The sequence below is a fragment of the Callithrix jacchus genome, chromosome 16 (assembly GCF_049354715.1).
Source record: "Callithrix jacchus isolate 240 chromosome 16, calJac240_pri, whole genome shotgun sequence".
Lineage (NCBI taxonomy): Eukaryota > Metazoa > Chordata > Mammalia > Primates > Cebidae > Callithrix > Callithrix jacchus.
Genome location: NC_133517.1, coordinates 39,852,543 through 39,865,773, shown reverse-complemented (window position 1 = coordinate 39,865,773; position 13,231 = coordinate 39,852,543). Strand labels below are relative to the sequence as shown.

The following is a 13,231-nucleotide window of genomic DNA, read 5'->3' as shown; positions in this document are numbered from 1 at the left end:
CCTCATCTTTTTCTGGTGGAGGGTCTTGCCTCAATGTTGCGGCTGCTGGCTATTCAGGCTGGAGGCTGCTGAAGATTAGGATGACTACAACAATTCCTCTCTCTCTCTCTCTCTCTCTCTCTCTCTCTCTCTCTCTCTCTCTCTCTCTCTCTCTGTTTTGAGAGATAGTCTTGTTGTTTTTGCCAAGGCCAAACTTGAACTCCTGGGCTAAAGCAATCCTCCCTCCTTAGCCTCCTGGATAGCTGGAACTTTAGGCATGCAACACTATGCCCAGTTTGGCTATGACAATTTCTTAAGAAGATGACAATGACGTTTGCTGCATCAATTGACTTTTTCCTTTACAGCAGATTTCTCCTTTACCCAGAAAACTTATTTTACAATTTGAGTCAGTTCTCACAAACCCTGCCAACTGTTTTATCAACAAAGTTTATGTTATATTCTAAATCTTTTTTAATTTCAATATTCACACCTACTCACCGGAAGTAGATTTCATCTAAAGAAACTACTTTCTTTGTTCATCCACAAGAAGCAGTTCCTTATATGTTTAAGTTTTACCATGAGGTTGCAGCAATTCAGTCACATCTGTAAGTAAGCTCTACTTTTAATTCTAGTTTTCTTACTGTTTCCACCACATCTGCAGTTTCCTCCTCCACCAAAGTCTTGAACCCCTCAAAGTCATCCATGAAGGTTGGAATCTAGTTTTTCCAAACTTCTGTTAGTGTTGATATTTTGACCTCCTCTCATGAATCATAAATGTTCTTAATGACATCTAGAATAATGAATCTTTTCCAGAAGGTTTTCAGTTTATTTTGCCCAGATCCATCAGAAGAATTATGTCTATGGTAGCTATAGGCTTATGAAATGTATTTCTTAATTAATAAAACTTAAAAGTTAAAAATGGCCAGGCGCGGCGGCTCAAGCCTGTAATCCCAGCACTTTGGGAGGCCGAGGCAGGTGGATCACGAGGTCAAGAGATCGAGACCATCCTGGTCAACATGGTGAAACCCCATCTCTACTAAAAATACAAAAAATTAGCTGGGCATGGTGGCACGTGCCTGTAATCCCAGTTACTCAGGAGGCTGAGGCAGGAGAATTGCCTGAACCCAGGAGGTGGAGGTTGCGGTGAGCTGAGATCACGCCATTGCACTCCAGCCTTGGTAACAAGAGCGAAACTCCATCTCAAAAAAAAAAAAAAAAGAGTTAAAATTACCTCTTGATTGATGGGCTGCAGAATGAATGTTGTGTTAGCAGGCATGAAAACAATATTCTTCTCCTTATACTGTTCCATCAGAGTTCTTGGGTGACCAGGTACATTGTCAGTGAGCAGTAATATTTTGAAAGGAATCTTTTTTTGAGCTGTTGGTCTCTACAGTGGGCTTCAGATATTCAGTTTAGAATGCTGGTAAAAGATAGGCTGTCATCTAAGCTTTGTTGTTCCATTTACAGAGCATGGGCAGAGTAGATTTAGCATAATTCTTGAAGGCCCTAGAATTTTTGGAATGGTAAATGAGGATTGGCTTCAACTTAATGTCACCAGCTGCATGTCACTGTCAGCTGACCTGCATGTCACCATCACCAGTAGTATGTCATCATCAACCTGTCCTTTGAAACTTTGAAGTCAGGAACTGGCTTCTCTCTTTTAGCTATAAAAGTACTAGATGGCATCTTCTTACATAGAAGGCTGTTTTATCTGCATTGAAAATTCATTGTTTAGTGTAGCCACCTTTATCAGTGACCTCAGCTAGTCTTCTGGATAACTTGATGCAACTTCTACATCAGCACTTGCTGCATCAACTTGCACTTTTATATTACAGAGATGCCTTCTATCCTTAAAACTCATGAACCAAACTCTGCTAGCTCCCAGCTTTTCTTCTGGAGCTTCCTCACCCTCTCTAAGCTTTCATGAAATTGAAGAGAAATTGGCCCTTGCTCTGGATTAGGCTTTGGTTTAAGAGAATGTTGTGGCTACTTTCATCTATTCAGACCACTAAAATTTTCTCAATATAGCAATTAGGGTGTTTTGCTTTCTTATCATTTGGGTGTTCACTGGCATAGCCCTTTTGAATTTCTATGAGAACCATTCCTTTGCATTCACAACTTGGCTTACTATTTGGTATAACAGATCTAGTATTCAGCATATCTCATCTTTCAACATCCCTTCCTAAGTTTAATCATTTCTATCTGTTGATTCTAAGTAAGTGACACAAGACTCTTCTTTTCACTTGAGCACTTAGAAGCCATTGTAGAGCTATTAATTGGCCTAATTTTAACATTGTTGTGTTTAAGGGAGTAGAAATGCCTGAGAACAGGAAGAGAGTTAGGGAAACAGCCATTGAATAGGGCAGTCCAAATACACACAACATTTACCAATTAAGTTCATGTCTTCTATGTGCATAGTTTGTGGTGCCCCAAAACAATGACATCAATGGTAACATCAATGATTACCGATCACAGATTACCCAAACAGATATAATGAAATAGTCTGAAAAATTGTGAGAATTACCAAAATGTGACACAGAGACACAAAGCGAGCATGTTATTGGAAAAAATGGTGCCAATAGACTTGCTAGATATAAGGTTGTACAAATCTTTGATGTGTAAATATTGCTATACCTTTGAAGCACTTAAAAGCAAGGCACAGTAAAATGAGATATCTTGTATTGTGTTGCCTAGAAGATCTATTTTAACCTTAGACATCCAAGCAAGAACAACCTTTGTTTTAAAGAAGCATGAAAATCATTCTCCCATGGTCACTGTATATGAATTGTTACTAAGAAATCATACTAACAAGCAATCAGGTTAGAAAAAAGCAGACGTGGCAAGCATTTGACAACTTTTAGGACATTTAAAAAAATGTCCCTGAAAATGCAATTTGTAAGTTTCTATTTCTAGCAAGTTCATAAGCAATGTGTAAGAATATATCTCCTGACAGCACTTGAGTAATTTGATTTAATCTTGTGAAATAATGTAAATAAGAAATGGAGAAAGACACCATCCCATTCTTTCTCCCTTATTGTTCAAAGGGTAGGCTTCAGAAGAACTGGAATTAAGTTGCATTAGAAATATTCACAAGTGAGTATGTCTGTCAGACCTACAGGCACACAGTTTAACTTTAGGAATTGGGGTTGGATGACAGATTTTAAAGATGTATGTTGTGGAGTAAGACAGATAAGGGAAAATCTCTTCTTTCAAGTAATAATCAGTTACCCTGTCCAAACTGTCTCCATCATTAAGTTCTATAAGTGATCATCATCAGGTCCAGAGCAAAGATAAATGAAAATTAAGGGTAGATATATTTGTTACTTATATATAATAGGCAAAATGGCATTTTATGTATGTGGGGGTCATAAGCATTAAAAACCATTCAAGGGCTTTTCTGGTCCTATTTTTCTCACAGTGTCTCACATCCATTAATAATGATATGTTACTATGTTTTCTTCACCTAGAACTTATCAGTTCTCTGAGAGGCTAGGCTACTATATATAACTACCGGAAAACAATACTCCACATGTGTAAACATGCCTTTATTATTTGAGTAAACTGTTTGTAAATGGCTATTACATTAAATTTGTTGTCATAGAACACGCTGAAAGAAATATGTTGAAAGTACCGTAAGTATACTATATGTATTCGTCATATCTATATCAAAGAGCCTGAGCATACAGTACATATTTTTTGGCTTTATGTTTTTCAGTGGTTGCAAATGATGGATTTTATATAATACTGAAAGGCCTAGCTCGATCTCAAACAAAAGTCTACTATAATCTGATGGAAGGAAGTGACTCACAAGTCTCGTTCATACCTCAGAGTTTCCCCAGCCTTATTTTGGGTGAAAAATTCAAAAAGTCTACACTTGCTGAGATGTGCCTACCTTCATATGACTCAATGGTAAGAGAGAAGTATTTTCTATTTACATAAGCAACAAGGTAATATATTTTTGTAAAACTTTATGTCTTCTAGATATTGAAATCCAATCTTTAGAGTTCTAAAATATTTAAGATAATATATCCTTTAGAATATAAATGGTATTGTTAATATTGAAATTTGATTAAATATTTTTGATAAAGGATGCTGTTGGTAATAGGCAAGGTTGATGTGCCTGAAGGAGGGAGAATAGTAGGTTCAGATAAAGGAGAGGGAATAGGTGATTTGAGGAGGGAGAAACAGGAAGAAGAGTCATTGATTATGGAGGACCTTTAAATTAAGTAAAAAATTAAGTGTGTTTATTATGTTTATCTCAAGAGCAATGCTAAGGTAGTCAAGTAGTTAATTTCATTATAATCAGAAATTAGTTAATCGAGGAAAATCTTTTGCATCTGTATAGTATTTTAAGACTATCTGCTGGTCTTAAAATGAAAAGTTCCATATGTTTCTGAATCTCTGGATACTCCATGTGGGATAGAGGTCTGAATTGACTAGAATTGTGGCTAATAGTCATTCTCAATTTAGGGTGACCAAGATGTCAGGAGTAGAAAAGAGTCAAATAACAAATTAAAGCCAAATTATTTAACATTATGGGGTACAGTCAGAAAAATCTGGAACTAATATCGTGTTCAAGAGAAATAAGCTTGGATCATACCTAGAAAGAATGACAAGGATAAAAATGAACAGGCCTATAAATGTATGTTATTCATCTCACATGAGTGAACGATGTTTCTGGTTGCTTTCTTGTTAGAGATAGAAAAGAATGCATTTGCCATGTCAGTGACCACATATAATGGACCTACTGCTATTTTAATATGCTCTAGCAAATATAGCATATTTAGCACAATGGTTATAATTAGGGCTGTTTCTTGGTTGAATTTCTAGTAGTTGAATCCAGACTTCAAAGACCCATTTTACTTTTTAGTGTTCAAACTCATATATTAAATGAGGACGTGATGGGAATCACCAGATCTGCATTCTGCTTTAGTTCTTTAGGAGCAGTACTAATTTCTGGCATTCTACCTGAGATGTGATATTGTTTTCAATTTCTTATCTTGGCTAGAGTGGGGAAAGGGTAGATAACAGTTTCAGAGGCTTCCACTTAATCTTTGCTATGATAGCTCTTATTGCATAGGCCAAGAAGCCAGTGTGGAAACTCTACCAACTACCAAGTATCCATTTAAATTATGCTTTTAGGGGCCATGGATGTTGCCCATGGGGTAGATTTATGGACCCAGTGAAGCACTGGGAACCAGACCTGAACCAAAACTATACTTTTTAGGAATTTTGCCTATTTCTTCTCTATAACAGGTGACCATGAAGACATTTTATGTATCAAGGGTTTAATATCCCCATCTCAAATTTTAGAACTCCACTTTTCTCCATCAGGGCCCTAGCCTTAGCAAAAAATAGAAAACATATTTGCTGAGCTTGAGACTGCTATAGCAGAGCTCCAGAAACATAAATATGCATATATATCTACCTACCTACCAATTATCTATTTACCTACCTGTCTATATACCAAGTCAGATTCTCAGATTATTTTGCCCTCTAACTGTTGAAGGTGAGATTTTCTTTATATACTGCCAAAGAACCCTTGGATTAGATCATTCATCTTAAATGGGTGATTAATTTTCCTCATCTTTTTATTTTATTTCTTTCATGCACTGAGATCTCCCAGCAGCAGTCATCCTATGCCATGGTCCTTATAATTACTCATTCTACAACGTCTCAAACATCTGAGATATTGTAACTTGCAGTGCATTCCCTTCTACTAGTACCTAATTCCTGCTTAACATCATTAAAATTTTATCAGTGGTACTGATACAGCATGTCAGAGACTACCAGTACTCTAGTGATAGACTTGTATTGCTAGCTGGATGGCAGGCAGTTAAGCTCTAAATCAAGTATTTTTTCTACTTTAATAAAATATTTTGAAAAAAATAAAAAGAAATCAAGGCAGACAATTTTAACTTGCAACAACTCTGTGGTGTTTGTTAAGTTTGCAGAAGGACAAGTATATGATTATTGATAAATTTATTTTATATTGCTAAAAATGTAAATTATCCTTGCTAATCCTGTCCCCTTTAGGAATTTTGAGTGAAGCTGGTATTATAAAACAACCTGTTCTTTTTCTATTTTAAAATTTGCCTTTTTGTGTATTTACTTAGTGGGACTTTTTCAAATAAAAATACTACTTCCAAAGATTTGTGCCTAGGAGAGTTTTGTAGTTTTGCACATATTAAGGACTATATTTTTCTTTCTCTTTTAATTTGGATTAAAAAAAAAAAACCATTACTTGCTTTTTTATTGTGTTGTAACAAAGAACGAAACAACTAAGAAGAAAAAAGTTATAACATTTTCACTACCCAGTTTCACCCTCCAACAGTTTGGTAAACAAATTGACATCATTTGAGTATAACAAACATAAGGTGAAAAAGATCTAATCCAAGGATCAAATTTATATCTCATAAGATAATGTATAGTTCTAAATAAAAATTGTTAAAGTTGCAAGCAACTGCTGTTCTTACTCTTTACTACACAATGAGCAAAAATGAGTACAGTATAAATGTACAGTGAAATCATTGTTGTGATTTTCTCAACATAGATATACACATTAAAGCTGGAAGTTTTTCATTAAAGAAAGTTTTTCATTATATTATGAAAGAGATAAAACATTGCACATGTATTTATAACCAACAATGCATTTAATAGCTTTGAAATCTTTAATTTTATTTTTTCTAATGAGTCTTACAACTTTTAAATTATAATAATAAATTCAAATTTCTTAGAGACATCTCAGCATAGACATAGTATGTTCTGTGACAAAATACACACACACAAACATGCACACATGCTCTTTTATATTTTGTATTAATATACTTCTATATTTAATATATTATTATTTCTTAAAACATATTTTGCTAAAATATATTTTTGCTATCATTAAATTTAGCAAAATCATAAAAGAAAATTATTAAGTTGAAGTTTCTCGATAATTATTAAAACAACTTTTTCGTTTGTTAATAGTAGTTATCTTTGAAATACATTTGGAGCTATGTGGAAAAAAATGATAAAAATATATTAATATATTCAAGAAGCTGGGCCCAGTGAGGGTAAAATTATAAAATAGTTACCTGTTTTTTACACCAAAGTTTTCAAAAAAGTGGTGTAATATTCTTTCATGATACCTGGATCCTAGCATCTCAATCAGATCCTAGGTATTAATGAATAACCTCACTCTTTTTGGTCTTACAAATTTCAGTACTGTCTTTATATCAAATTTTCAAACTTCCATGCTTGATACTCAGCTTGTGCCTTATTGTGTCATAGAATCCAGCAGTGGGAAGAATAGTTTAAATTAGTCTATTCCCTTCTTAGTTTGCATACTCTTACTTACTAACTTCATATTCTGGCTCTTCACAGTCAGGAAAAAGAAAGCATTGGAAATTAAAGAAAAATGACAACAGGACATTCTGTGATTAGATGTCCAAATCTAGGCTCATTTTCTCAGGTGTTGCTCCTTTTGCAGTTCTTGGAGAGGGTGTTGCCTCCTAGGGAGCTTTTTAATACCACACTCTTGATCCCTGGCTTCAGGCAGTGATGACTTGAATCTCTTTTTAGGGTCAATTCTTCTCCCTGGGAGGTCTCCAGGGTTGTTCCCTTTTCATACAGTTTAAGCTGGATACTTTTGGTGCGTCCCCCAAATTGATGGGGAAGGGATAGCTTCAAATTTACTCCACCAACTTACTGTGTCCTCATTCTGAGCCTATATGTCAGTGGGAGTGAAGGAGAAAGAAAACTTCAGGACTTTGAAAATTGTCATGAAGCAGGTATCTTTCAGTCTTTGCTGTCAACTTCCTCATCTCATTTCTTAAGAGGATCTTGAATTTACAGTTGAAGGAGTATGCAATTATTTGAGACACTACTTGAAATTTTGGATTTTGAATCTTTTTTTTTTTTGAGACAAAGTCTAACTCTGTTACCCAAGCTGGAGTACAGTGGTGCAATCTCAGCTTACCACAACCTCCACCTCCCGGGTTCAAGTGATTCTCCTGCCTCAGCCTCCTAAGTAGCTGGGACTACAGGCATGTTCCACCATCCCTGGCTAATTTTTGTATTATTAGTAGAGACAGGGTTTCACTATGTTGGCCAGGCTGGTCTTGAGCCCCTGACCTTGCGATCCACCCACCTCGGCCTCCCAAAGTGCTGGGATTACAGGTGTGAGCCACGGCACCCAGCCTGGAGTTTGAATCTTATACTTACAATAACATTCAGCACAAAAGTCTATACATGGAAGATTTTTGAATGGATAGGAATGAAGGTGTCTAGCAGGGTGTCTCATATAAATGCAGGAAAAATAATTATAGGGTCACTACTTTGATCTAGGAGTGAGATTACAAGGGCATTAAATACAGTGATTGCATTCTTAGTTTGCGCCTATGTAATAAAATAGTTTAATAAGATACCAATATTAGTGCATTAAAAAAACAAAATAATCTTTATTTGTGATCATTTTGGAAGCTGTAATCACACCATTTATTCTCTTGTTAAGATAGGAAAAGGCAACAGTTGTACCTCTCTTTGTATAAGTTGGGGCACCAGAGATAATAAGCATAAGTAGAAAATGTAAATAAAAAATAAAAATAAAATTCTAAACCCCGCAGCCAACTGAATGAACTCCTCCTCTCAGCCAAGGACATTACAAAGTTAACCTGAAGGGGAGTCAGACATACCCTCCACCCTTTGGAATTCAGGCACAACTGACCAGTATTAATGTTAAAACAGAAACCTTAAGACTGACAAAACACTCTTTGTAACCATAAAATACCAACATGACAGATGGCAGGCCCTGAAAAACATTGAAGTATTTGACCCCAAAATGTATTTCTTTGACATATTTCGAAATGGCCCTGCAAAGCTCTCTTTTGTGGGGAAAATCTACATTCTGTAGAAGATCTCCTTTCCTTTCCCGGTCTTTTTTCTGATACAAGAGAAAATTTGCTAAGAATCTGGCACCTTTTTATGTCTAAGAAACATTTACAATCTATTATGTGTCAAGCCTGTTACCTGGAGGCTTCGTCTGCATAAGAAACTTGGTAGCCACCACCCTTTATATTAATGCAGACACCCTCTTCTATTGATTCTAGGTCTTTAGATAATAGCTTAACTCTTTCAACCAACTGCCACTCAGAATGTTTTTGAATCCACTTATGACCTAGAAGGCCCCTGTTCAAGTTGTCTCACCTTTCCAGATAAAACCAATGCACAAATTACTTGTACTGATTGAGGTTTTATGTTTTCCTAAAATGTATAAAACCAAGCTATAGTTCAACCACCTTGGAGACATGTTCTTAAGACCTCTTGAGACTTTGCCTTAGTCCACAGTCACTAATATTTGTCTCAGAATAAATCTCTTCAAATATCTCAGAGTTTAACTTTTTTTATTAACAATAATTTAATGGCTCATAACACAAACTTAATTGTTGATATTTATATTAATTCTTAATGGGAATAAATTCCAACACAAAAGTCTTCTTTATTTTCTTGTATCAATTACCAGCTAGTCAGTCAATAACAAAACATCTAAAAAAGGACAGGGTAGAGGAAGGAAATGTGGTGAAATCAATCTGCTGCCAATATTTATATTTCCTTAATTCATAGTAAAGGTATTTTGAACAAATTAATCAAAGTACAAAATATTTCTAACCTATGTTATCAGCATAACCTGTATTATTCAAGCTGAGGATAATGGAGCCATGAGTATTTTATGCATACTTCCCAGTACTTCTGAGGTTTTATCAGATATCTACAGAAAATTTAGAAGGCATTGATAAATGGCTGATCCAACTAAAAGAATATCTCTTTTCATAAAGCAGTTGAAGACCCATTTCATCATCAGATCCTGGACAAAGCTGAAACAATTTTTTTTAAAACAAGAACATATTCAAATTAGTTATAAGATCTGCATCAAGCAGACTATTGGGATATCTTGGACAAGTAAAGGGAAAGTCATGTTTGATAAGGATAAGGAATTTAAGATATCTAATTCAGCTAATGGGTGCTGCCTGATTTTCTGTGTATAGCATTCCCTGTGCTCAGTGCTACATATTCTTTTACTTGCCTCTTCATTAATCAACATTTTTCACAGATTCATTCCAGATGGTCTTACCTTTGTTTCCCTCCATCTTTTACTTTATTTATTCATAGCTGTTTTAAAAAATGGTGTTTTATAGTGTATTTTTTTTCTTTTTTTAAATTTTACTTTATTAATTTGTACATGTGCAGGATATGCAGGTTTGTTACATAGTATACATGTGCCGTAGTGATATGCCGCATCCATCAACCTGTCATCTACATTAGGTATTTCTCCTAATGTTATCCCACCCCTAGCTCCTGGCCCCCTGACAAGCCCCAGTGTATGATGTTTTCCTCCCTGTGTCCATGCATTCTCATTGTTCAAGTACCACTTACGAGTGAGAACATGCAGTGTTTGCTTTTCTGTTGGAGGTTTCCAGCTTCATCCATATTCCTGCAAAGGACATGAACTCATCCATTTTATAGCTGCATAGTATTCCATAGTGTATATATGCCAAATTTTCTTTATCCAGTCTATCCTTGATGGGCATTTGGGTTGGTTCCAAGTCTTGGTTATTGTGAACAGTGTCGCATTAAACATATATGTGCATGTATCTTTATAGCAGAAGGATTTATAGTCCTTTATTTATATACCCAGTAATGGGATTGCTGAGTGAAATGGTATTTCTATTTCTAGATCCTTGAGGAATCACCACACTGTCTTCCATAATGGTTGAAGTAATTTAGTCCCACCAGCAGTGTGAAAGCATTCCTGTTTCTCCATATCCTCTCCAACATCTGTTGTCTCCTGACTTTATAATGATCACTATTCTAACTGGCATGAGATAATATCTCAATACGGTTTTGATTTGCACTTCTCTAATGACCTGTGATGATGAACTTTTTTGATATGTTTGTTGGCTGCATAAATATCTTCTTTTGAAAAGTGTCTGTTCATATCCTTTGCCCACTTTTTTATGTGTTTTCTTTTTCTTGTAAATTTGAGTTCTTTGTAGATTCTTTATATTATCCCTTTGTCAAATGGGTAGATTGCAAAAATTTTCTCCCTTTCTGTAGGTTGCCTGTTCACTCTGATGATTGCTTCTTTTGCTGTGCAGAAGCTCTTTAGTTTAATTAGATCCCATTTGTCTATTCTGGCTTTTGTTGCCATTGTACGGAGTAGATTTTCAATATGCAACACAACTCTATAGAAACCAAAATGAAAAGGCAACAAGAAAAATAAACTAAAGTTTTCCATTTAAGAAACATATGTAAATTATTCAAAATGGGAGTCACAGTAAAAAATCAAAACTATTTCAACTATACAAAAACCATATATCACATATCAAAATAAAAATACCATGAATCAAAACTTGTAACTTATGAGTGCATTGACAAAAGTTACAGAATGTGATTTGCTGTTTAGTATTATCTATGTGTAATTGGAGTATAAAGTTTATGGTTTTTTTAATTTAAAGCAATTTTTACAAATTTATGGAGTATATGAACCCCCAAAATTTGTGTCAGGTCTCAGTTAATTTAGAAAGTTTATTTTGCCAAGCTTAAATACATGCACCTGTGACACAGTGCCAGGGTCCATCCCACAGACCTCAGCTGCACGATGGATGAATAACATACTCAGACACCGATATTTAGTGAAAGAGCAGACCAGGGGCCAGGGGACTGACCAAAAGAGTTGTAGCAGCTGTGGCAGCCTGGCTAGCAGGCCCTGCTGGCATTTATTCAGAACACATTAAATAACAAAGGCTTTGAGTCAACATCATTAGAGGGTAATTAACCTAGTTGCCCTCCACCCAAGAGAGCCATCCTGCCAACAAATGATCAAAGGTTCATTTTAGGATGACATGAGTAAACAAGTTATTTAGATAAACTCTCCCAAATTCCCTTGTTATTTGTTTTTTTCTGCTATTACTCAAGATAAGAGGATTAGGCTGCCTTCAGCCAAACCTTTTACTGAGGCTACGCTAACCCTCTGGCCTTCCAAGAAGGTTTGTGACTATTTCGTATAACTTTATAATTTCTCTTACAACTCTTCCCATCACTCTGACTTCACCCCTACATTTCCCCCTTTTCTTTTTTCTGTCTTTCTTTTTTTTTTTTTTTGATACAGCTTTATTGACTGAGGAGTGCAGACATGTGCATCAACAGTTCCATCAATGTAGGTGGTCATTGTTCTTATTCCAGCTTTGCTTCCTAGAATTAGCAAATAACATAAGACAAACATGAGTATAATTAGCAACATTATTTTCCAATCAAGAAGTTGCCTGTAGTGTTCCTTAGTTCATTGTATGACATAACTGAGGGATCCTACTGGGGGTATGTTAATTCCTCCTAGCCAAGCAGTTGCATTGTTAGAGGCTGGGAAGGTAGTGCATGCCTAAGTAACAGATGGAAAAAAGTCAGATTAGAAGATGGGCTCAGTAGAATGTAGCAAGCACAGGTTGCAGGCAGAGTGAGAGAATAAAAAAAAGAAACGAATTATCTGGAGCGAATGATATTTGTGTTAGGAGTAGGATTTCCTTAGCCTTCTAAGTTGTCATCTTCAGCATCCTGTTTAGGGCCTGTGTTATCCAAGGAAGCCACATCATCTGGGCTAGGGTCTTTCTTAGGCTGAGTGGAGTTTTTCTTCTTTCCATCTTTTGATGAGGATGTACTCTCCATTCTGGTGCTGCTAGATTAGTGCTTTAAGAAAACCCTGGTATGTTTTATTTTAATGTTTAATTTATGGAAAAGCTGAATGATACTTCTTTAACTTTAGCCAATATATTTACACACAGAATTTCTTTTACAGTTAACGTTTTAAAACTTGTTTCAAAACAAAAATTATTCAATATTTCTTTTATTCAATTATTTGTTTTTATAACATTTTCCCAACTTTCACAGACAATCTTTGACATGTGGTAGCTTTCTGACTTTAATAACCTTCTCTACTAAAGGTGTATTCTCATATCTATAACTTTCTTAATGTTTCTTTTTCTTCTTCCTACTTTAGCTCTCTCCTTTGCCTTACTTTTTGTGTCTCTCTCTCTCATCTCTGTCTCTTCTAGTTTCTCTCTTACTCATTCTTTCCCTTTATTTCTCTTTCTAATTTTCCCATTTCCGTCTGATCTCAGAAGGTAAGCAGGGTCTGGCCTGATCAGTACTTGGATGGGAGACCTCCTGGGAATACCAGGTGCTATAGGGTCAGTTTCTTCATTTCTGGTACCAG

At 35.6% G+C, this 13,231-nt stretch overlaps 1 protein-coding gene across 7 annotated transcripts in view; it reads left to right on the top strand.

The window, feature by feature from the left end:
• Window positions 1–13,231, top strand: part of CNBD1 (cyclic nucleotide binding domain containing 1) — a 644,932-nt gene that overhangs the window by 359,799 nt on the left and 271,902 nt on the right. For all 7 annotated transcript variants that reach the window (XR_013528268.1, XM_078353604.1, XM_078353605.1 and 4 more), the window contains one exon: window positions 3,695–3,888. Coding sequence is in view for 6 of the 7 variants with exons in the window: in XM_078353604.1 (XP_078209730.1) it covers window positions 3,695–3,888 (194 nt within the window). In the remaining variant the exon portion in view is untranslated. The remainder of the gene's footprint in view (window positions 1–3,694; window positions 3,889–13,231) is intronic.